Here is a 26,713-nt window from a genome sequence, read left to right as displayed (position 1 = left end):
AGATGATTTGAAATAAAAAAAAATCATGAAGAAAAATTTCACAGAAAGCAACTGAGAATTCCTGCTACCATATTAATTTTTTGCAAAGTTGTGAGTGCAATTTTCTGTTTGACCAACCAAAGAAAAGTTAATTAAACAGCGGTAAATCATAATTTGTTTAATAAGTCTGTTTATGAAGTAACAACTTATTATTATGGTCTAATTATTATGTTTATCAAGCGGTTAAGTAAGTTGGTAATTATTGAAAGCACTTAATGCAGAATTAAAAAGTCATACTAATGAAAATGCGACAATGCATTGTGGAAGAGAACTTAAAATTTGATATAATGGAATACTAATAATCACATTGGAAACTAATTAAACAGTGTAAAAATGCAAATTTTGTCTCACGAACCCATTTTATTTTTTTTATTTTCCATATTACAATGGCATAAACGGAACAAACATATATGAAAAGATGACAAATAATTTTAATTGACTGAGAAAATGATGTACTAAGCTACAACTATTGACCCAAGCATAAGCCAAAAACCATTATTTACAGAATGACATCATTGTAGAAGTTACTGTTTTACAGAACTCAATTATGAGTGACCAACTGAAAACGTAAAAGTTGTTTTTTTACGAAACTTTAAAATATGCTGCCTTTATGGAGACAGGTCTTTTACCTAACTTATTTGGTAGACTGTCAACAATCTCTCTGGCCTAATGTTTATTTTTAACTGCGAAGGCATTTCACGAGAGGGCTATAAGGCTCGAGGGACTTTTATAGAATTGGCGTTGTAAATTTTACATATACATATATGCTGAGCACGTTTGCATGGAAAGGTGTCGTCTTTTTCTGTTCACTGTCAAATAGTCTAAGTCCAAAACTACAAATTGTTCAAGTTCATTCAGTGCATGTCAATGTCGGTCTTCTCTAGGAATGTATGACAAAGATCTGGTCAAGGAATCTCAGAACATTGTGTGACTTATGATTGGTTAACACTTTCATGATATTCTACCTTCAATAAATAAATGCTGCTTGGACATTTTTATTTTAAACATTTTCGTCTATGCTATCTATAAAGAGCCATTACTCAAAACGTCTAGCCATTTTGAATAGTTACTCAGGAAGACAATTACCAATTAATATCTACTACTAGTATATACATGTTAGTCACATTGATATGGTACAAATTAATTTGTCTACAATGTAGAGAGCCGGCATAGGAGCCTTTAACAGCTGTAAGTAAAAACAAGAGCTGCAGCATTGGTGTGAAACATTCTCGTGGTTTCAACATTCATATGCCAATTCATTTGCAAGAGTAAGCGACAAGAACAAGTGGCTGTAATTTGTATTGTTCCCAATGAGACGACAAGAATTTGTGTTCTTGTAAATGAAGTGACTGGAATTTGTATTCTATGCCAATGAAACAGCGAAGATTCGCATGAGAAGGTGACAGTTCTCCCTCTTGTCTCGCATTTTTTACCAATACTGTTTATGTTATCATCGTGCACAAATATGGTAACAAGTCCAACATGAATGAATTACTTTCTATGGTGAAAATCTAAAAATTTGAACATCGGCCGAAAAAGTAGTATGTAGTTGCAGAGTTATTTGTAAAAATTTATAGCGAGTTTCAAAATTAATATTTTATAATTAATATAGATTTCTATACCGTATAATGTAAATTTATATCTATCATTATTAACATGTGCAGTCATGGGAAGTTTTAATTTAGTTTAAACTTAATAAAGTAACACGAGATTACCACGTTTTCTGTAATTTATTCGTTACTTTGAACATAATTTCCCATTTCCAAAAAAAAATGAATTCATTGTGTGAAAAGTGACAAATATTGACCTAGACATTAAATATGTTTATATGCACCACACATCATTTCATTCAAAATATATTTCTCTGTGCAATTACTTTATAATAAGACAATCAAAAAAAGTACTGTTGTAATTCAATTCAATATGGAAAAATATTTGTACAATAAATTTACATTACAAAAATTTTTTTTTTTTATAATCAGCCAACATTGTTTACCTATTCATAGTATTACACTTACACATACATTATTACACTTTGTAGTTCTATGTTTTCCATTGAAATAGATCTTAGACGAAAAATTGTTGAAAGAGGAAAAGCCACAAGACCAGACTTTTCCCTTCATATATCCTTCCATTATCTCCTGTCAATGCGTCAATGTTACAAATATCTAAGTTACATGTATATATTGGTTGGGGTAACAGTTGACTTGATGATGGAAGGAAATAGTATACTGTTTGAGAAATTAACAAATTTTGTGGCTTTCTCTCATTCAAATGGTTTATTTATTTCTGTAGAACAAAAAACAAAAGGTTGTCATATTATGCGTTTAAGATGTTTGTTCTTTCCAATCTACAAGTTGAATATGAAATTGCAAAAAGAAATAATAAGGTCAACTTACATTTTGAAAAATGGAAGAAAGCTGAAAACTGGCTTTAGTAAGTAAATACTGTATTCGTACACCAGATCATCTTTTGTTTTTGTATTTTATTTTGTAAGTTTGTTTTTGTGTATGTAAATCCTTTATTCGCACAATGAAAAAAAAAATAATAAAAAAAAAATAAATAAAAAAAAAATACTGTATTAACAAATTTTGTGGCTTTCTCACGCAATGAGGTCTAGGTGACCATCCGAGTGTACTGTAATCCAGCTGTACATTTGCTTCAAAATAAAAAATTACAAGCAACAATAAAACCCTTAAATACTGAAGCAAATACTGATAAATTCATGCGTGTTAAATACAATTTTTTTTTAAAATGTGCTACTGTACTCGGGGAGGGGGGGGGGTCAAGTGTAATAGAATATCTGCATGTCTCAGTGTAGCATCAATATCCATTCTTTCATTTATATCACTGTAATTATCAGATTACCTGTAGCGTTTTTACTGGGAGGATGCATTATCATCAAGAATTGCTGCTGTCAGGGCCTGCAGATCACCGACAACAGACTCCACGGTAACTAGAATAAAATAAAAATTATCATAGCTTAATAATAATAAGATCATTTTGCAAAATTGAAAAAACAAAAAAACAAACAAAAATGTGAGGTGCAAGTTTTAAACTGATATTGAGATGACAAGAAGCAAAATTTTGTTTGTTTAGCCTAATCATTCACTAATATGATCAACTGATTATGATAAGAGATTATGATATTGGATTCCAGGACAACTGTGCTCGTAATATAGAAAACAGAATTTATATGATGTGATATTTATTTATAACATACCAATTGTCATTGAATACAGTTTGTATATACATGTATATTAACATGTAATGTCATTTATATACCAGAAAACATATTTGACAAATTTTCAATCATAGTTATTCAGACTCCTTGTAATTGCATCCATATAAACAAAAAAGTTGAATTTTACGCCGTTGAGGGCGCTCTGTATTAAAAATGTATGAAGATTTATATATATTACTGAATCAAAATAGATCTTAACCTGAACAGCTCTCAAAGGGATGCCAACCTTAGGTAAATAGAGACATGGTGGGAGCCTGTTTTTTTTTATTCATGAAGTGAAAAATAAATGCTTTCTTTTCTCTCAACAAAATGCAGAAGAATGAAATTTAATATGCAAAAAAATTCCTTGTAGAAAACAGAAATATCTCCATGATGAGTATAAAGTCTTTATATTATCAGAACTGAGCAAGGTACAAACTTCAGATCTCATGCGTTCATGTATTTCACAACAGCGCCCCCTATGTCAGGTATGACAAGATCTTTCACGCAAATGAAATACACTGAAATTTCACTGGGATAGTCATTTTTAAGCCTCAACCATTGACTTAACAAAATTAACACTAGGAATTGATCAAGCACATTCAGTAGTACCTTTAGATGTACGTTGTTTTGTTGGAACAGTATCAAGCTCATTTTCTTCTTGTGCCGATGTAGATACTTCATCAGCAGACAAAGCATCAGGGCGACTACTTTTATATTTTCCTAGCAGACCTTCTTGTCGCAGGGTAGTCTGTGAAAAGAATTTGCAAATGTAATTATTTATGAATTAATTAATACTAATTGTCATGATGATCAGTTAAGATAAACAATACACACAAATAAAAATATTTGTCATTTTACAATATTGCAAACATTTTTTTAGTGGATTTTTAACCAGGAACATGTTTTCATTGTGGTCTATAGGAAACACTGATATTTTACAAGTACATATACTAGTACCATTTTTTGTTTCTAAAAAAAAACTAATAATACTAAAAAAATAAATTTATTGATGGTACATTGTATACATATTTGTGGAGGTCATAGGCATGATTATGGATTTTATTTTTATCTCAGGTGCTAAAAATAAAAGTGATTAATTGACTTAACATACCATTACAATATTTCTCTCTGTTTCCACTTCTCTCAGTTGGTTTTGTACTTTATCCAACTGCTTTTGGAATATTTCTTCTTCTGTTTTCAGTTTCTCTGCATGTCGTTCCTTCTCCCTGACCAGTTGACGTTCCATTTGTCTCAGTGATACAACTGCAAAAAATTAGAGAATATAGTCAATTGTAGAAATAAAGAAGAATATTTGCATGCCAATGATGAATAACGACGGAAAAACAAAAATGAAAATGAAGTCCAACCTGCTTTAGTGTGTTCCCTTCTCACTTCGTTTAACCTTTTCTCAACCTCAGCTAATTTCTCAACATACTCGGCAGACACAGCTTTACATTTCTCATCAACCACTGTAAGCAGAATAGAAAAAGAAAAAAACAAATTAACAAAAACTTAAAAAGACAATAGCATATCTGGTATTTCATTAAAACCGACTAGTGTTCATATTTAGGCGAGGGTTCTTCGAACACATTTAATCTGCTAAAATTGAAGCCAGTAAGGGGGTGGCTGCTGTATGCTTTTTCTTACTGAATCAAAATTACATTTGGAAAATGAAAATGCAAACAATTCACTATGTTCAATTACCCACCATAGACTCCGGTCAGTCAAAATGACTATTTTGAACTGTAGGCATTAATCAGCGATTCTGCCGGTGACGGAGAGATAGAATCCAGGTCAGGGGAAGCCCCATGACCTCAAGATTCTTTTATCCCTTACGTCACGAACCCACGTGACCGAGGCCACATGGCAACGCCATAGGCAGCCGTCCATCACTCTGGTTCCTTTCTCTCCGCCTCGAGGACTTAGACCAACGCGACAGAAAGAGTGGGGAGGTTGGGGGGACCCGGAGTCTATGGTGGGTATGAACTATGTGAATAGGCGGGTTCGAAGAACCCTCGCCTAAATTCACTACGTTCAATTACCCACCATAGACTCCGGTCAGTCAAAATGACTATTTTGAACTGTAGGCAGAGTCAGACACCGATAGGTGGCGGGTTTTTCCGAGCAAACAGAAAAAAAAAAAGGAGAATGATGAAAGACTTTCCCCCAGTCCGGGATGAAAAACAAACCCAAAAACCTAAGTTAAGACCCAAGAAGGGTGGTGTCTTACCTTGCCTGTGCTGTCCCAGAAGCAAGAAGCCAATGCTGCTGTGGTGACTGGGTTCGGTGTGCCCGAGAAAGCTAGACCCAAGCCGAACTCGGGGGTGTTAAGCTTGAAGTAGGACCGAAACAGTTCGCATGAGGGCGTAGGTCGACAGAAGCGAAACCTGGGAGCTTCCAGGAAGTGCTAGTGGAACAGACAATCTGCCCGCAAAAATGCAGAGACTGACTTATCGCCTATGCGCAGAGGCCCCTGCAGTCGTTCGGGCTGGGTCAGCAAACAAGGCCTGACCCGCTACGACGGGGCCTAACCTGAAGAGACCCTGCTCAATAGATTGGGTGTCTCCTAGGTAGTAGTTGATGAAGACGTTCTGCGTTCTCCAGAAGCCTGCCCTTAGAATGTGTTTGAGGGGGGCACCTGACGCTAGCGCTAGTGAGTTAGCAATCACACAGACATCATGTTCTTGTACTTGGTGTCTCTGCAAGGTCTGTGTTGAGGATAGTGTATTATAGACCTCCAGTACAGTCGCAGTAATCCACCTGGGGATGGAAGTCGGGGAAACCGGCTTATCCCGCTTGTCAGGGCCGTAACACAAAAACATGTGTTTGGGTCCCAGTCTAGAAAACCTGGTACGGTTCTCGTAGCAACTCAGCGCTCGGACCGGGCAGAGAAGCAACTCCTCCTGATCTTCCGGACTGACAATATTTGCCAGCCGGGGGATGACGATCGGTTGAGGATCGTGTCCTGGGATTTGGTTCTTGGCGAGAACCCGATTCGTGTCTTAGTATAACTTGATCGCCCATAAAAGCGGCACAACCGTCCGCAAAGGATAGTGCGCGCCTAGCTTTGACCGGCGCCTACCTGAGGTGAGGGCCAGTAGGAAGACTATTTTCCACATCAAAAAATTGAGTGGTGCTGATTGGAGAGGCTCAAAAGGCGGTCTGCTTAGAGCGGACAACACAGCCGACAAGTCCCAGTTGGGCAGTTCCCTTGCATGGGGTCTCAGCGTCTGGAAAGCAGTAAATAGTCTCCTAATAGTAGGACAATCGGTTAGTCTTGTTCCCGTACGTTTGAATGGTGGGGCACAAGGCCGACCTGTAGCCAACGGTCGCTGCGTAGGACAAACCCACTTCGTCAAACAGGTGGACGAAGGAGCCTGCTACCTGGCCAATAGAGGGATGGTATCGATCAATCTCCCTTCCGCTACACTAACCAGTGTATGCTCGCAGCCTAGAAATGTAGGCTGCATTGGTGGAATCCCAGTTCGCCCTGGCCAGGACGTTGGCAGCCCGCTCAGATAAAGCTTTCGTATGGGCGGGTCTAATGAGAGCCTCTATGCGGGTAAGTGATACCCGCTGGGCTCATGGTAGTGCGCAGTCTGGTTGGGACGGCATGTCCGGTAAGTCCGGAAGCACTGCTGGTGTTTCGACTATCGTTTCCGACAGAAGTGGAAACTAGGCCCTGTTCGGCCAATTGGGTGCGACCAATGATAATATGCAGGTGTGCACCTGTCGAAGTCTTCTCCGGTGCCCGGTGGACTAGCGGGAAGGGAGGAAAAGCGTACACAACTAAGTGGATCCGCGGGGTAGCAAAGCGACCCTGGCCCAGGCTCCTGGAGTCAGCAGGAGTGTTACGTACGTCGGGAGCTTGGTGTTCCGGGGTGCGGCAAACGGTCTAACCTTGAACCGTCCACAGCCGAAACAGCCTGGAGGCTACCCACTGGGGTATCAGCCACTCCGTGTTCTGGAGACGGAGTCGCCCTGATAGGGCGTCGCCAGACTGTTCCTCACTCCTGGAAGGTGGTGTGCGGTTAGCTCCCCATTGTATTCCAGGCACCAAAGGAGGATTTTGCTCCGCTAGGACTGACAACGATGGGGAAACCGTCCCGCCCTCCTTCTTGAAGGAGACCACCGCTGCGTTGTCTGTGCGGAGCAGGACTCTGTGGTCTCGAACTACGGGTAGAAAGCGTGGTAGTGCTAAGTACACTGCTCACAGTTCGAGCCGGTTGATATGGTGGTCCCAAAACTATGCGGGAGCCATATCCTTGGGCTTGTTCGTCCAATAGATGCGCTCCCCAACCCTGGGGGGAGGCATTTATTACCAGAGTCATACCTGCGGCGAGTGGGTCCAAGGGGGCCCCTCTGCCCGAGGTTGGTCAGTGACGACCACCAGGGCAGGGCTTCCTTCACTTGGTCCGAGATCGAAACCCGCCTATCTAGTTCCCATAGAAGAGCTCGGCGTTATAACAAGTGTTATACCGGGCGGCTGCGTAGTGCGGCCTGGGGAACGACCCTTCGAACCGAGGTCATCATTCCGATGATCCGCATTAGTTCACGGAGGGACACTGAGGGAACGCTGACTAGGCATTCGGCTAGGCTGCTTTAGCGCTAAGCAATGTGCTTGAAATAGCTAAGCCAAGCTTACCTCTGTGTCAAAACTCCATGCCCAGGGACACCAACTGCGCGTTGGCTCGAGGTGGGACTTGTCGATTTACTAACGAGCCCAACTGGTGAAGTAAATCCTATGTTAGCCTGATGCGTTTGGCTATTACCCCTTGCCCGGGTTGTTGGTAACCAGTAGTCTGGGTACGGATTGAGGTGTACCGACATCTGGTGAAGCAGCAGCACTACCTGTTTCATCCCTCTGGTGAACACGTAGGGCGCTGTGCCTAACCCGAACAGAGGGGGGGCACCGAAGTTCGAATACTTGGCCCAGCTGGGCGATTCGAAGGAGATGGCAACTCGCTAGGTGCATCGGTACGTGCAGGTAGGCCCCGCTTAAATCTAGCGGGGCTAGTCAGTCAAAACGGTGGATGGAGAGAAGAACCCTGAATGGTGTCTCCATGTGGAACCGATCGAGGGGCACGTACTGATTCAGTCTGTCTAGGTCCAAAACTGGACGCCTGCCACTTGTAGATTTGGTACTACGAACACATTTGGGTAGAAGCCTGGACTTAGTTCTGGCTGATGTACCCTGTGTATGGCGTCTTTCCCCAGCAAACTGCTACTTCCTGTCTGATTGCTTCCGCCTTGCGGGAGTCCCCTGGCAGTGCCCAACAGGGGAGACACTGACGGGGGAAGTGTAGATTTTAGCGGTATGCCGTAAACGGATGTCACCACCTGGGAAGATCCAGGGGTCGGTCACCCACCGTCTCCAAACCGGACTACACCGGCGCAATCTGTGTACGACAGGGATGTGTGGCCATGTGTTCGGCAGTTGCAAGGGGGGAGGGTGCTCCCTTCCCTCATGAGGCGAGTTCCCCAAGGCCTGAAGTAGTCACTAAGTTGTGACCTGGCCACTCACCGAACACGTGCCTGTCTCCCCCGGTTGCAGAGGTGAGCGTCAAACATGCTTCCCCTGCTGCCGGGTAGACATCCGCCCAGAGAGGGTGAGGAGCCACCACCTGGCTCTTACCTCCCTGGGGGCACGCCACTACCCTTCCCTCCCATGGAAGGGTATAAGCGCTTGCCTCCTGGCTGACTCTGGCTAGCGGGCAACGCCCTAGGGCATTGTGTTTTCTGTGCTTGGGGTGCCCTCCGCTTGCCCATGGCAGGACCAACTGGCTAGCGGATTAAATCTGAACCCTCTGATTCATTGCACTCCGAAGCTCCGAGACTGTACCCACCATTCCTTGAACAAAGAGGGTGGAGGGTGTCCAGTCTGCGTCACTGAGGTGGGGGACGTACCCCAGCTCAGCTTGTCGGCGAAAACACGTGCGTCTAAGGCCGCGTCTCGTAGCCCAGTAGGGCCCTGGCCAAGCGAGCCAGGCAACACTAGGGGGTGTCGCACGTAGAGGTGCGGTGGCCCACCAGTAAAAATGTTGCCTGGTCTAGGAGGCTGGTGCGTTCTGCCTCCAAGGTCACCAGAGTGCTGGGCACGCATAATAATGCGCTCAAGCAACTCTGCCCTCAGGGCTAGATGGGTCGTCCTCAATTGGCAAAGACACCCATGGAACGCAGCTATCCCCCTTTGCCCGGTTCGCCAAATTCGTGGTACCGGGGTCTGGGGAAGGAGCCTTGGAATCCTGTTGGGGGCGTTTTGGTCTCATCCCACGCTATTGGCTCTGATCCCGAAACACACCGACTGGGTAGCGTTTGGTCCAGTGGGAAGTGTTGCCTAACGTTATCCCCACCCGGGGGCCTTAAGCATTACATCCTCCGCGGCTGACCAACGCCGCCCATCAACACCGTTTGCGTGCTCTGCGCCCCACTCCGCACTCAGACGGACAGGGGAGAGATGTGCCGACGGGGTTGCTTTGGATCCCGACGCTCGTGATCCCATAAGCGTTGAAGCAACCTTAGGTGGTCGCTTTAGGATCAAGGGTGGGGGTATATACATCGTATCACTGGGAACGATGACACTCCGCCTCACCCCAAAAGCGTGGCTCACCGAGTCATACAGATGGAAGACTCTGAGGGACCGCCCGGAGTACCGACTGTATCCAACGCGAGCGAACGCGTCTCCTTTAACTTAAAATATGTGAGAGGGAGCGTGTTCGACTGTGCGTCTCATGACAGGGTCGGTTCCCTCTGGGGACGCCCGTGGGTCGGTAAGAAAGGAGTCAAAACCCACAGCGGGGACCGAACACAAGGATAAATTCGTTACCGTTGTACCGTTACCGCGTGACGAACCCTAGCTGGCTGAAAGTGGGGGGGGGGTGTCAACGCGTGCCCTGCCCTGAAAGCCCTGCCCCGAGATCGGAGACTTGGCTGCCAGCACCCCGTTGGCATTCAGTGCCCGCGAATCCAGAGAAGGACCGGTGTAATTAGCCCGAGCCTCGGCCACCCCCCAAAATAGTGGGAGAGCCGTGACTGGAAACGGGGGTTCCCCGGAAGAGACGTGTTTGAATGCAAACATGCTTTCGTGTCTCTTCCTGCTTGCCCACCGAGGGGACACAGTGGAGACAGCTCGCTCCGACTGTGTCTGATCTACCCGGCCTGCCAGGGACGCAATTGCCCCAACAGTCCTTCGACCAAAGCCCTCAACTCGGAGGCAAACTCGGCGCCGTGCGAGGAAGGGTCCACGAAGAGACCCGAAATGGGCCCCATAGGAGGAAAGCCTCCAGGGGCACAGCCTCGCTGCAGCCGGTAAAATCGGGTAAAAAACACCGCCTGAAAAAACAGACTGTGAGGATGCCCTCCGATCAGCGCCGTCGGGCCTCTTACTCGACGTCCCAGTACATGAAGTACCGGAAGCCGAGCGTGAGGACTTTCTACTCATGCAAAACACGCAACTCACTTTAACCGATTTGTTTACTGGACGCGCGACCTTGCTGTGACGCGGTCAGTGTCAGCGATTTTGATGGCTCTGAAAGAAAATCTCAGGCCTCAGAACTCCAGTGAAAAAAACACGCTTTCATGCAAAAAAAAACCCAGAACCCACACGTAGCCACGACAAAGCATCTCGGATGCGGGTTCTATGCTGGTAGATTCTGAATAAACCACTGTACGGTTGGTTCGAAAGACGAGGAGACCGGAAGAAAAAGGCAGCGAGCTTTGGAGCTGTCATTACATCGATATATTGCTAAATACATTAAAAATAAAAGACGACATGCATGAGGGAGACGAATTACAGTTGTAAAAGGTGCCGCCATGAAATCAACATGTGACTACGTAGTGGCGCCGGATTTTGATTTCTTTGCTGTGAAAAATACTACACACAAAGGGGAAAACGACACGAGGGTAAAAAAAAAGGCAAGGAAAACTTATCCTACCAGCTACCATGTCGGATGCCGAGCAGCGGCAACAACCCAAGCTATAAATCCGGACAGGAAAAAAAGCAGGCGATCCAGCAGAGCTCGCTAGATTTCATCTCCACTCAAGGCGGAGTGAAATTAAGAGTGATGGACGGCTGCCTATGGCGTTGCCATGTGGCCTCGGTCACGTGGGTTCGTGACGTAAGGGGTAAAAGAATCTTGAGGTCATGGGGCTTCCCCTGACCTGGATTCTATCTCTCCGTCACCGGCAGAATCGCTGATTAATGCCTACAGTTCAAAATACTCATTTTGACTGACCGGAGTCTATGGTGGGTAATTGAACATAGTGAATTGTTTGCATTTTCATTTTCCAAATGTAATTTTGATTCAGTAAGAAAAAGCATACAGCAGCCACCCCCTTACTGGCTTCAATTTTAGCAGATTAAATGTGGTATACATGAGAAGAAAACAAAACGTTCTATGTATATGTATATGTATATGTAAATTGTCTATGTCTAATCAATGGTTTTTAAAATATTGTAAAATACTTTATTTTAGCGGGAATTAATTTTCGCTTAAAGACTTTTTCGGTGTTTTGTATGGAATTTATTTTTATTGATTTTTGGAGAGTTGAATGTGAAATATAGGATAAACGGTATATTCGCTGGATTACATTTTCACTGAATCATTCCTTCAACGAAAATAGCGAAAATTAATTCCAAGCAAAAACAAACCATGCATGGCACAGTCAATGATTAACATTTGTATCTGCTCATCAAACAAGTACTTGTCCATATTGAGAGATATTGCTCTGGAACAGCATTCAAAATCAGCCATTTTGAATACATGTACATGTATATATATAACATGATGTATAATGAATATATAAAATTTGAATATATAATCATTCAAAGCATTTAAGAGATATGGCTCCAGATGCCCAATCATTAAAACAAAATGGCCACCAGTCAGCCGTTTTGAATCCAATCTGAAAAATAAAATGACGTGCATCAGGAACCCGTAATGTCTAATGTATGTACCAATTTTGAACGAAATCCATTCATAAATGCCAGAAAAGCTTGATATTTGATGATTTTTTAGCACAAAAATGACCACCATTTGGCCATTTTGAATAGGATCGTCAAACCAATATATCTGTTTATCTATGACATGATGTATGATGAATATTTAAAATTTGAACATAATCAGTCAAAACAAGTCGAAGATATGGGTCTAGAAGCCCATTCATTGAAACAAAATGGCCGCCAGACAGCCATTTTGAATCCGATCTGAAAAATAAATGATGTGCATCAGGAACCTGTAATGTCTAATATATGTACCATATTTGAACAAAATCCATTCATAAATGCCAGAAATGCTTGATATTTGATGATTTTTTAGCACAAAAATGGCCACCATTTGGCACGAGAACCACATTCATTAAAACAAAATGGCCGCCAGTCGGCCGCCAGTCATTTTGAATCTTATCCGAAAAACAAATTATTTGCATCAAGGTCCCATAATGTCTAATGTATATACCAAGTTTGAACAAAATCCATCTGTAAACAGCCGAGAAATGCTTGATTTTTAGGATTTTTTAGCAAAAAAATGGCCGCCATTCGGCCATCTTAAATCAGATCGTAAAAACAAAATGATGTGCATCAAGGTCCTATAATGTCCAACGTATATACAAGGCTTTAACAAAATCCATCTGTAAACAGTTGAAAAATGTTTGATTTTGATGATTTTTAGCACAAAAATGGCCGCCATTCGGCCATCTTGAATCAGATCGTGAAACAAATTGACGTGCATATGTATAATATCTTGTATGATGTATGTGTGAAGTTTGATTGTGATTGGTCAAGGCATTTCTAAGATACAGGTCCGGACGCACGCACAGACGCACGCACGGACGGACACACGGAGGTCAAAACGTAAGTCCTCATTCGGACGCAGTCTAATAAAGCATTTTACAGTTGTAGTGAATGTGGCATATACAATGTATACCCCAGTGATCAAGCATTTTGTAATACGTGTGAAAAGGTCATGTTCTTACCTTTATTCATGGAAACTTGTTCTTTTGCGAGATTGGTTTTTAAAGATTCAATGGTTTCTTTGGCTTCTTGATTTTCATTTTCAGCATCAGTTAGTTGTTCACTAAGCTGACTTATTTTCTGTATTAGGAAATGACAAATGTGAGTGTCATAGAATTATATCTAATACAGCCAGACAGTTAATACATTGATAACTACATCACCAAGCCACTGGGCATATATACAGGTTAGTTTTACCTATGTAATTGCCATCACCAGGATGGTTGAGAAATCACCGTTTTTAATTTACATTTAGAATAGCTGTCCAAATCCATTTACTGCATAAATTTCATGTGTTTATTTCTTACCCTAGATTTTTCTTGTAATAATGTTTTTTGTTCTTCAATTGTTCTAAGAGAATCTTGTAACTGTTTTTCAACTATTAAAACAAAAATAAGAAAAACTAATTAGCACAAATTAGGCTACATATACATGCAGTATTTTTCAAATCAGAGAATGGAAAAAATATATTCCTCTATTTAAATATCAACAGTTTGGTATTGAAATTATTATAAAAACAATGAAACCCACATTTTTGCTTAGCTTTGTTAACTTGTTGCTGTATGATTTCATTGTCTTCTTGTATCTGGACAGCAAGTCTATCTCTTTCTGCTGTCACACGCTGTAATTCTTTTGACAACTGATCTTCCTTCAAACTGAGAATAAAATATAGAATACATAAGAAAAGAATAGGTTACTTCAATAAACAGTCCTGGTATAAACGTTTGGTCAAGGGGATTGAGTTTAACATTTGTTTTATGGTTTCAAATAATACCATTATGATATCAATTCCTACAACTTGACTAAAACACTAAATCACCTGCTCTAATTTTGATCCAAGCGGTCAATCTGGTAATCTGGTCACTAAATGAATTCTAACAGAAATTTGTAAACACTTTACCTCGATGGAGCAGACAGAGCAGATACAGGTGGTTGTTGGACCAATCCACCATCATCTTCTTCTTCATTTGTTAATTCCTCTATTTTCATTTTGTACACAGTTTCTCGTCTGGCTATTAACCCTAAAGATAATATACATGTAGAACTCGGGAGTGAACATTTAGACCTCTTTCATTGTCAAGAGTTTAAGTACAACTCGGATCAGTGTGCCCGTTACACCGATGTGATGCCACACTGATGCACAAAGATTTCCTGTGACAACTGCTTGTGCTAACTGACACGTCATTGACGCAACAGAAAATCAGACACAGATATAGTGATCTTGAAAAACATTTTACTATGGTTAAGAAGAAATTCAAGGGCCACATCATTTTTGTTTGTGCATACAATTTTTTTTTTCCCAGCAGTCAACAAATTTATTCAATTTGATTTTGTGGCATTCAATTTTGAATTATGACATAAAAAAAAGTTAGTCCTGAAAGAGGGCATACTGTTTCTGATCATATGAATGCCAAGGGTGCTGAAGTTTGTTTCCTGCAAGCTATTCTAATTCATAATGACTCATTAGCCACTCTCATGAGTGTGTGAAAAATTCAGTTTAGCCTCTTACACAATTTTTAACACTTTTTTGTTTAAATATAAGGATAACCAGATAAAGACGACCAAATCTTACTGAAAAATTGTTTGAGACACAATTGCAGAGTACCCATACACAAGGTTTAATGTCACATGAAGGCCCTTGGTAAGTTGTCTTGTATTTTAATCCCTGAAGTTCGCTTGAGAAAATTGGATTTCAATAGATGGCACTCTCTAGAGATCCAGGGGCAACTAGTGCCCACATTTTGGCAAAATTGACACTAATGACACAGGAAATGTTTTATTAAAAATAAAAATTGGAAAAAAAAAGATAGTTCAGTGCAGCATTGTTTGCTATATTTGTGTCGACTGAGGATTGTACAATGCTGGTAATTCATAAGCCATGTGTGCAATTATTGTATTGATAGCTCGCTTATATGCAATGTACATGCAATGAAAACACTATAGTTGAGTGATGAAAAACACATACATGTATAATTAATAAATACCTTGTAACATTCGCAATCTACCATTGGCAAAGTCTATTCTTTTCTCATAGGATAGCATTTTGGTAATAGCAGTTTGCAGAGTATTTTCTAGTTCTCTATTTCTTTCAGAAACACTGTGAAGAATCAACACATTTTTTGTTACCATGAAAAGAAGATGGAGGGTTGTAGGGGTACCGGTAATATTACATGTATGATTCAGAGTTTGTATAACTGAAATGAAATATAATTCCAGGGCTTTTTTATCAGTTTTCAATGGGACCATTTCATCAGAACTTCAGGCATTCTGCAGGGGTTTATTACAAACTTGAAGGTAATATTTCAATCACTTAATGTATGCTCTCATCCAGTTGAATAGACCCAATTTAAGTTTTTTATTTTCTCATGCAGTTCTCATTATTAACTGTTGATTAAGTTACAAATTGCAACAGTAAAGGCTTTCCCAGGGTGTTCCATGGCATTTTGCAAATTCCAGGATTTTTAAGTATTTTCCAGGACTGTAAAAACACTGATGATTGTCAACATTGCTGTTATCTATTTTTAATGTTACTGCATGTAGATGATTTTGGATAAAGTGACAATGTTCCTGATATGAGACACACAAGCTAATCACAGTACCTTGTTTTATATGACAATACAACTGTAAGTTATTATAGATACCTCATGACAAAATCTTTCAGCTCACCCACCAATTGCTCACTTTCTTCAAGTTTACAATCCAACACTGCAGCCACCTCTTGGAGAGATGACAATTCTTCTTGTAAAGACTAGAGTTTAAAAAAATATATAATAATATCGTAAGATTATTTACAATTCTCTTCTCAGATACAAACATGTGTTTTCACTCTGATTCACACCTTGAATTATGAAAAAACGACACAACATTTGCATACAATTTTGACAAGTGATGGTATTTGAACAACATGAAACTTGAGATGAGATTGGTTGACCATTAAATAATGATTAAAATACAGTACGAAATGTGATACATGCCTTAAGTCAAATGTTTCAGAATTCATGGTATATTTTGCAGTCTAGTTACACAGTCAGCAGTGATCACCAATGTTTGACTGGATTTTGTTAACAATGAGACATGTGCTTGTCTTGTAAACATTAAGTATATCACAAGGGAGCTATTTAATTACAATTATATTACTTCCCAAATATGGGTATTTGTGTCCTCACACAATGACAACAGTTGTCAGTTAAACGATCTTCCTCACACAGGCATAAATATTCATAATCGGGAGGTAATATACATAACAGATTAAAACATTACTGTAACAGTAATCATATCACTTGCTAGCCACTCCAGAGGGCGCCATCTATGGGTCATCCCAAATAGATTATGGTGTGTTAACAGTTGCCCTGGGATAAAGGTCTAATACATCGCCATCTTGAGAGGCTAAACGATAGCAGACCAGCACAAAGCCATTAGAACAACACACCCAATCAACAAATATTAGAATACTAACCTTGTTTTGAGATTTTTCCATTTGAAGTTGAGCATCTTTATCTCTCACTGTGTGTTGTAGCATACTGCATTCATTCTGACAACTTGACAATTCTTCTTCTAGTTTGTTTAACTGAAAGAGTAGACACAATCTGTGAGAGCAGATATAACTTTTACATCTACAGAGATACAATACAGACTTCAAGCATACAATAACATTTAGCTAGATTTCATAACTAGCTTTCAGATTGCTTTAAAGGACGGTGGTTGTAGCGCATGTATTTTACATGTGTTGTGTACGGTGCATCAGTGTACGATCATCATAAGTCTTATAATTATTGATTTGGACACGTCATCAACTCCCGAGTACAGAGTTTGGAGAAAAACTGTATAAAAAATATGAGAAATTACATTTTTGGAACAATTCACTCTTAGGAATCATCGTTAATTTTCATGAAATTAGTATTTATCAATATTTCATGCCATATCTATATTATAACTACAGAATGTTTTCATAACATAATCAAATTAAATTTTAGGAAGTGGTAACAAAATTGTTAAGAGCAACTTTCTACCAGCAGATCAAAGAAAAGACCATAGCACTGTTTTGGCCACTATCAAATTACAAACGACATGCATAAACCACAAACAACTGGAAACTTTCAACAAACAGTTTGACATTTTATTTCCTAAAAACTTCCCCAAATATCGAGAAAAATAAAAGACTTTTTGAACAATTGGAAACGCTCTGGATAGAGAGCTTGAATGAAAAAAAATCATTGGTTACTTGCCAGTTTAGTAAATAAACAAATATTGACGACTTGTGCCAAAGGTTAAAATAAGTTATAATTTTCTAACAAAATACTGACAATTTTTTTATATAAGTAGAATGAATGCCTCACCACCTTAAAATATACATGACTGTTCTGTAAAGTGAGGAATTTTCACTTGGAATTTATTTTTCATGAAGGGAATAATCAGTAGAAATGGACCTTATTACCAATATTTTACATTCAACTCATCAAAAACCAGTGAAATTTAACTTGATACAAAACAGCCCGAAAATCTGTCAGCGAAAACTTAATTCCACATCAAATACAGTACTGCAATTTAGGGGCCAAAATTCAAAATATTTGCTATAAGGTACACCCATATAAACTCTGGGTAGAGGAGGTGGAAGACAAATTGTGGGAAATTAGTCTTGAACAAGATCTTTTTACAGGATGATGTAAAAATCTTTTTTTTTTGTGCTTCCTTATGAGTGTCAATATATTTTCAACCCCCAAATCCAACACCAATCGTCTTGGGATGCTACATAAACAACAAGGGGAACAAATTCATGAACACCTCCTAAAAATAAGTACAATACACAGGACTAGTTAGGCTTATCCACCTCTTCCTCTACTTCTGTTTCTTTGTACATCATCATCCTTCCTTGATATAGAATTTAACGAGTAATTTATGGAGTAAAATTTGGATGAATTTACAGGATTATTTGAATTTTTATATTATATTGTGTTGACATACAAATTGTGTGCATTAAACTGTAAGCAAAACTATAAATACACATCAGTGGACGATTTATTAACGTTATTTATCTCTAAATCTGCCAGCATTTATTTTATTATTCTCTATTCTATCCTCCCACCACTATTCATATTTAAACGTTGAATACACATGTTTACATACAGCATTGTACATTTACAACAGAGGACTGTTTTGCCAAATTAAATTAGTTTGTAAACACAAAGAGAAAATGACGTGTGTGGTAGCAGATGAACACACATGGGGTGAAATGATTGAGTTTTTTAAGAATGCTACCTGTATATGCTTTGCAAACAGCACCTAGACAGCTGAAAAAAACACTATTCCAGCTATTTGCATGCTATGTGTTGACTCAATAGACCAATTTTTGTTCACTGCGAGGTCCCACATTATGCGTGAAATCGAAAGTAACACAGGACAAACAAAAGATCGGTTATGCATTCAACAAACGTTAAACTATTTTTGGGGTATTTCCACACTTAATAATGTGCTATATGATGGTAAAGATATCTTAACATCAAATTCACTCTGCAAGATAGGAATTATGCACTGAATTGTAAACTAGCAGCCTGTTAGCTGATATAGCTCCACTGTTTGTGATGCATGCTCTGAAAGCAATGACTAAGAAGCAATTTAAACTTAATGCTAGCTACTTTAATATCGCAACACACCAACTTTCTTGATTTTGTTGCAGAGAATATTTCACTAAAAGTAGAGAATTGGAAATATCTTTACGAAATGGACAAATCTAATAGGGGTCTACCCAAGCTGCATATGTACTACTACAAGTATCAAAGAATTTGGACTACTGGTTTTGAAGGACAAGTCAAAAATATGTTTTTTGATGAAAAATGACGAAAATATTTGCTAAAAATAGTGAATTGAAGACGTTGAGAGGAAGGGAACAAATCTGATATAGGTCCACCCAGGGTACATGACATTCAGGTTAACAATTTTGAAGAAGTAGAAAATATCATTTTTGAGCCAAACCTATTCGCTGAAAATGTAGAATTCAAGATAAGGTTACGAAATGAACAAATCTGACTGAGATCCACCCAAAGTACCTACAAATAAATTTACAAAGCAATCAGGTTAGCAGTTTTCAAGAAGAAGTTGAAAATAACGTTTTTGACCAAAAAATTACAAAAATATTCCACAAAATTAGAGAATTGAAGATATTGTCATAAAATCAACAAATCTGACAGAGGTCAACCTTATATACCGGTACCTACATATACAATATCAAAGAAATTGGACAAGCAGTTTTCAAGGAGAAGTCGAAAATATAAATTTTTACCCAAAATTACAAAAATATTCCACAAAATTAGAGAATTGAAGATATTGTCGCAAAATCAACAAATCTGACAGAGGTCTACCTGATACACCTACATATACAATATCAAATTGTTAGACAAGCAGTTTTCAAGGAGAAGTCCAAAAATGACAAAAATATTCATCAAAATAAGAGAAATGAAGATATCATCACGAAATAAGAGGGAGAGGTCCATCCAAGGTACCTACATATCAAGTATCAAACCATTTGGGCTAGGGGTTTTCAAGAAGAAATCGAAAATAGCATTTTTAATATTCGCTATAAATTAGACAATTGAACATATCCACACGAAATGAACAAATCTGAAAGAGAACCACCCAAGGTGTCTTCCGAGATGTTTCACAGCTATACAGTTTGCTGTTTTTATGAAGAAGTCGAAAATGTAAGGTTGACGACGGCGACGATGAACGCCGACGGACAATCAGTAATACTATAAGCCCCGTTCGACTCCGTTGACAGTAGAGCTAAAATGAATAAATTAAAGTTCAAATAAAAATACACCTGATTTCCTAAATTTGTCTCAATTAAAAACAAAAACTACGGTATATGCTATATTTGACATGAGAAATAACTAACCTGTAGTTTGTAGTTAGAATAGTCTTTCTTGGAAACTATGTCTTGAGACTTCTGCTGAACTAGTAGACTAAAAACTTTCTCACGCCATCTGGGAGTCAAGACAGATTCAAAAAATGAGTGACAAATCATTTCGTGTAAAATACTTTATTCTAGCTGGAATTAATTTTCACCGAAAAGATATTTGTGCTTTTATTTTGATGGTTGTAAAATTTTAACAAAAACCTAAAATAAAGCTGTGAAGCATGAATTTTTAACTGACATGCAAAATGACCAGAAACATGAATATTTTTTTTATTGGCTAAATGTTGTCAGAGATAACAGATTAAAATTAAAATCAAACACACTTTACAGAGTTCCTGTCTGAGCACTCTTTTTGTTCAATGAATTGGTTCTCATTCAGTCACAATACTTAGTTGCTGTGACTAATGTAAAGTGATGTAAGTGAGACACACATTATCAAAATAAAGAAAATATTCTGACCACATTCAAACATGTACTAGCTGAATTTTATTGTTTTACTCACTTATTGAGCAGATTTTGTTTTCTCTGATTACTGTCAGCTTGGTCTGTTTTACTCTGCAAAGATCAATATCAAACAAGGTTAAAATACATAAAGCAAGTAAAAGGTCCTCTTCTAAGTATCCTAAATTTGATCTTAAAGTGTGTTGCTACAACCTCAAACAGAGAATCACCGTTATACCTTTGGACACTATTATTCAAAACTAAAAAGATAGGAAGTCAATACATTTGCATTACAAGGAAACACGCATCAAAATATTATGTAATATCTGAGTGATGCCACTCAAGTTTATGTTTCTTATTCATTCATATTTGACAGAATTGTTACATTCCCCATACATCATAAGTGAAATTCCAGAATTTGTAAGAAACAATGAAATAGATTATGGTGCACAGATGGGATTTTTTTAAAACTAAAAGTCAGTATGGATGACAATGTGTTGACGTTGTCAGAAATGCTTGGATCATTATTATAGAAATGACAACTATATACACTTACTTTACTGAGTTCATTTTCTTGTATAGTTAGAATTTCATTCAGGGAGGTGAGGCGGATATTTAAATACTGTGTTGAGGATTGCATATTGTCGTTGTTTTTCTGTAATCCCTGTGGAGAAAAAAACATGAACTTTTGGTGATCAGAAGTCAATTCAGGTGACAAGTAGTTTCAATTGACATTTAAAGTTACAAGCTTAAAACATGAAGTGCTCTGCACTTATCCTCCAATAAAATACTGCTATTATGGCATCTCCCAATACTGAGGCTTTGATTCATATGATAAGGTAATTAGCACAGATAATATTTTAATATGGAATAATGAGGCCCAAACATGAATAAAATATGTGGATGATAAAACAAAGATTTAAACAGAACATGAATGAAAAGGATGAGATTGATGGACAGTACTCCAAGAAAAAACATCCGGGGAACTTCACACTGGATATCAATGAAGAAAGAAGTGACTATCTTACAGTTGAGAACCGTATAATTAATTAATTAATTGGTAAGTGCCCAAACTCTGATTTTTTACTACATGTACTTAAGTAAACAGTTGGCTCCGAGAATCGAATCTACAATCTTCCTGATACCAGGAGACCAGACAAACCACTGTTATGTACCCTCGGTGAAGTAACATGTGAAACCCAATACCTAATAACTGATACATGTACTCACTTGCAATTTTTTTTCAAAGTTTTGTTTTTCTAATTTCCATGCTGATGTAGTTGTTGTGCTGGGTATTGCATCTCCTATATATGTCTTTAACTGTGATACCTTTGACTGTAATCCTTCAATTTCACTCTCTTTAACACTGAAATGAATAATATAGTAGACAGTAATTGGAACATGCTCTATTGACATTAAAAATAATAAGATATTTACAACATTGTATAGAAGCACTAAGATGTTCCAGACTAAAACAGTCAAAAGGTGATGTAATAAATGCATGCAATGTAACAGAAATATAACAATAATCCATTTCGAGGTTTTCCTCCTAATTAAAATGACAAGTAAACATTTTATACATTGGTTCCATACATTGTTGTCATTTTGTCATCTGATGGCCCTTCATGGAAATATATGTTATCTAGGGTGTTGGTGTTTCACCTTTGAACGTCAGAAAACAAACGTGCAACGTGCCTAGGAATATTACAATGTTGCAAAGAAAAGGGAGATAAAAGTTTTTCCGATCACCTTTTTTATGACAACAATTTTGGTCATACAACATGTACTAGTACATTTTGCAGAAAAAACAAGTTTGGCTAAAAATTTTGCAGATTTTTTTTCCCAGCAGAATTGCATATAGATGTCCTTTAACAGTGCGTACTAATGGGACTTAAATGGGCACTGAAAATATTATAATGAATAATTCTCCAAACATACATGGATTTACTGAAATTTGATATTCTACACTTTCTCCACAAAGTGTGAAGAAATCACTTCATCTGGACAGGTACAATGCAACAGATGAAGATGTGACTGCTGTCACATGTAATGCACACACTCATACATACTGTATATATATTACCTCAGCTGTTGTTGAAGTTGTTGTAAAAATCTGTCATAGTCGGCTTCCTTTTTGCCAACTCTATTTTGTAGTTCTTCAATGTCACGATGGTACTGAGATTTTCTAGATTCTAACTCCCTCTGCAGCTGAGAAACTGTTGCTTCAGTCTCCTCCTTCTTATTCCCATAGCATAATTTCAGTTGTGCAAGCTGCTCAAAATATAGTTGTACGTAATATGTAAATAATAATTATGCTAGCACTATCCTGAAGAGAGTTGACATGGAATTTAGTCAACTGACATGAGCAACTTTGATGTTAATGAAATGTGCTTTTTGGAATCTCCAATATTTGGAAGATGACGAAAACCATACCACATGGTATTGATAGGTTATTGGCATTCCTGACCTATCAGGTCAAAGAACACTGTGGAAGGTCAAATCATGCCAAACAAGATAGATCTCAGCTTTGTATGGAATCAATCAAATATTTTAAAACATTTGCTTATGATAAAACAAAAAAAGTTGAATATCTTTCATAGTATTAAATCATTTTTTGTATCAAACCATACATCAATAATAAGCATTGCTGTTAGAATCTCAGAAAAATAAGTTATTTTTGTGTATATCTATGGTCTCAATGTTTGTTTGTGAAATGTATTAATTATTCCACTGTTCATAATGCTGCAGTGTTTGTTCTCATTAAAGAACGGTGGTCATCATGCAGTATGTGTTCAAATTTTATGCAAACAATGTTTTTTTACAAGCATTGTGTACGTCGCTATAACTCCCATATTGAACAGCACATAGCAAGATGACCACCAACCTTTAATTAAAGCCTAAATTAGTAGTAATCAAACAAAATTTTCGTAGCAAACAAATTATGAAAATCTGCCAAATAGGTAGTTAAATTTTTTTAAATTATCATAATAATAATTATATATGTACATGTACATTGTAATCTCACCATCAAACATACTAAAAAACACTCTCAAAACATACCACAGTAGTCAGTTATAAAATATTGCCTATAGAAAATGATTGAAAAATAAATTAGGTACTATACCTCTTTCTGATACATATTTTCAGACATTTTCATTTGGCTCTCTAACTCCAAAATACTCCTACTGTGCTCCAGCTCTTGTCGCGTCTTTTTCTCGTAAGATTCCCTCAGTTCCCTGGCATGCTGTTCTTGTAGGAATTTCAACTCGACCTTGAGCTGTGCGATTTCTGATGCTTGTCGTGCGATAACATCATTGCTTTGATGTAACTGCAGCTCTGACGGTCTTCCACTGTGATGCAGGTCAATGGTTGCTTTGATCTCCTGCTGTAAAGCAAAGAGAACAGCTTTCAACAAAACATTACAAATTTTAAATTCTCACAGAACAGAACAGAAATACAGGCTTCATTCTCACCATTGATTAGTGAAAATCATTTTTTTTATCATTGCAAAACAGTATGATGTGAATACGTCATTTTTGAATGCAAATTTCTGCTACATTCTTAAATTGTACTTTAAATGAATATTTAATTATTTGTGGTCACTTTGGTGTAAAATAATTGCGGTTGTTTTTATACCCATGTCTGGTTTTGTATTGCTTAGCGCAAACACTGCATTTCCAATTCTGATCACATCCCAAATAAGAATCTACAGGGTCAGTGTAATTTACCAAATAGCTTAAACTCCATTGTATCGATTTGTTCTTCGAACTATGCTACTCTTCACCAGCTATATCCTTTTCTAAATTGTCTACGTCGCTAACAGTATCTGCTTCAAGATTACAAAAAACAGATAGGAACCTTTTATCGACGCTTAACACGCCTACAACTTTGGCCATATTGGAAAACTGAACAGTCTGAAATTGACATAGCGATAATAATGCAATCTCATCTTGCAGATGACGGGATCCTTGATGATACTTAGGCTATTAGCATAATCACGCCCGGAAATTGCGAGAGTTTGTTCTCATTAAATCAGCATGTTTATCTTCGCAGTGCGCAGTTATACAAATGCGAAGTAATCCATTTTTAATTATGCAAAGTAACATTGTACAATGAAAATTGACAAATTGCTTATCCCTTTTTTAGGGTCTATGTTCTGATGTATTCAAACACAATATCACTTGCAATGGTGTACAGTATTAGAAGGGAAAGAAATTCAGAGCATAACTGGAGGTGATTACTTACCTCTGCTTTGTTGAGAGTTGCTTGTCTTGCTTCCCTAAAAATATAATTATTATTAATATCAGTGCATGGCAAAATAGACCATACATCTGCCTCTTAAAGTCAGTACTTTATAGCCATTGCAATGATGTTAATTTGCCATTTTGAAGCAAATGATTAACCAGTAACCATCACATTTGTCGTAAATATGATGTTTGAATGGAATCGACCAAGGCACATTCATTGCATGGCGTCATCAAGTGACCATATAAAAAATGGTAATGCCTAATCAATGCTTTGGAGATGATCATACAATCACAAAATTAAATTTGGGGTACAGCAATTGAAATGCATGGTTTCCTGTATGGCCAATCGGTTGCCCCTATCAGAATTACGAGTCACTCATTTACTCAGGTTGACACAGCATCCACAAAACTTTGTAAGGTGCAAACTTCTGTCGTTGATTGTGTTAAGAAAGCACAGGACATTTTTGTATTGAAGAAAATAAGTTGATACAATAACTGGGGAAATAGCTCAGGTTTTCATCAGAATAATTTATCCAAATTGATAGGTATTTCAACAAAATTGTTTCTGAGCCATACAATTTTGAGTATTTCATTTCCATAGTTGTGTGTACCTTAATTTCTGGTTCTCAACTTTTAAGTCTAAAATCTTCTTTGTGGCATCTGCTAATGAATGATAAGGGTCAGTTGACGACAGTCGTTCAAAAGATGATGGAGGTTGTAAATCAAGTCTCTTGGAATCTAAAGTGAAAGAGAGAGAATGAGAAAGAAAGTAAAGTTTTTAAAAACCCAAAGTTAAAAGTCAACATTTATCACGATCCATAAAAGTGCTGTACTAATTTACTGACCGGAAATCCAGGCAAAAAAAATGCTGCAAATTTGACAGTCACACCCCATGTCTGTCAGTTAGACTATACCATTTACTTTACAATCATCCCTTTATGCACGAGCAATAAATCATCAATCGGTTACATTTGATGAATGTAACTATTACTCATTCTATTTTCTAGACACAGATGGAAGTATTATATTTATGGTACCATGTCCCGTAGCAACAATAGGATGTCTTAGTTTGGTAACAGTTCATGTTAATTTTTTTTCTGTAGACATTTTAGCATGAATACTATAGAACGTTAGTGTTGGGTTTACAATGAAAGGCAGTAAACTGTACTTTAGTTTATAAAATTATTTATAATTATAGATTATCAGCTTTCATTCAAATTCAAATATTGGTTATTATCTTCCAGATTCTATACTACATGTATAATCACGTTGTACTGTCAGACACACTATAGAAGATAAAGTTTAATGCATAGGCTCTGTATGTGTTTCCCCCCCCCTCCAAGTACGTAAGTGTACTAGTATCACGTCTTTGACATTTTCATGTTTGTTGACATTGACCAGCGTCTTGTACACATTGAGAAGATCACACGGAACACTACGTGTTATAACAATCATGTAATGGCAACAACTTTTATAGCGCTTACAATATGAGTGTTTAGCATTTGCAAATCAGGTTAGAGTCTGGTACCCAAAGTTTAACAATAAACAGTCGATGGTTGAACTGACATGACAAGATTCGACATGACCAATAAGTGGACAACAACATGACAAGAACGTTAAATGTATAGGCAGTGGAAAAAATAATGTCTCAGTAAAAGTGTATAAATAAATGCGCAATCAAGTCACTCTAAGAAGACGCCTAGTAAGTGAAAATAGTTAGATTCAAAACAAACCTGTAGGCACAGAGAAATAGGAAGGGACATTCAAATTCGGCGCCGCCATCTTTGAAGAATCTCTCACTGCTTTTGTAATCTCGTGAGACTAAATGGACGTAAGTTAAA

At 38.2% G+C, this 26,713-nt stretch overlaps 1 protein-coding gene across 1 annotated transcript; it reads right to left on the bottom strand.

Moving 5' to 3' along the window:
• Positions 1–1,754: 1,754 nt before the first annotated feature.
• LOC100368245 (coiled-coil alpha-helical rod protein 1-like) lies at positions 1,755–26,709 on the bottom strand. Its single transcript, XM_085492072.1, has 20 exons — positions 26,606–26,709; positions 25,484–25,610; positions 24,871–24,904; positions 23,750–24,010; positions 22,709–22,896; positions 21,856–21,991; positions 21,182–21,289; positions 20,687–20,739; positions 20,164–20,251; positions 16,732–16,842; positions 15,917–16,023; positions 15,260–15,372; positions 14,176–14,296; positions 13,806–13,930; positions 13,583–13,653; positions 13,238–13,355; positions 4,633–4,734; positions 4,377–4,528; positions 3,875–4,013; positions 1,755–2,995 (listed from the first exon to the last, which is right to left on the bottom strand). The coding sequence occupies exons 1-20, from the start codon at positions 26,652–26,654 to the stop codon at positions 2,919–2,921; spliced, it is 2,280 nt and encodes a 759-aa protein (XP_085348198.1). The 5' UTR covers positions 26,655–26,709; the 3' UTR covers positions 1,755–2,918.
• Between the last annotated feature and the right edge of the window lie 4 nt (positions 26,710–26,713).

The sequence above is a fragment of the Saccoglossus kowalevskii genome, chromosome 17 (assembly GCF_978046115.1).
Source record: "Saccoglossus kowalevskii chromosome 17, keSacKowa6.1, whole genome shotgun sequence".
NCBI lineage: Eukaryota > Metazoa > Hemichordata > Enteropneusta > Harrimaniidae > Saccoglossus > Saccoglossus kowalevskii.
The sequence above is the reverse complement of the archived record's forward strand: the minus strand, read 5'-3'. Positions and strand labels throughout refer to the sequence as shown.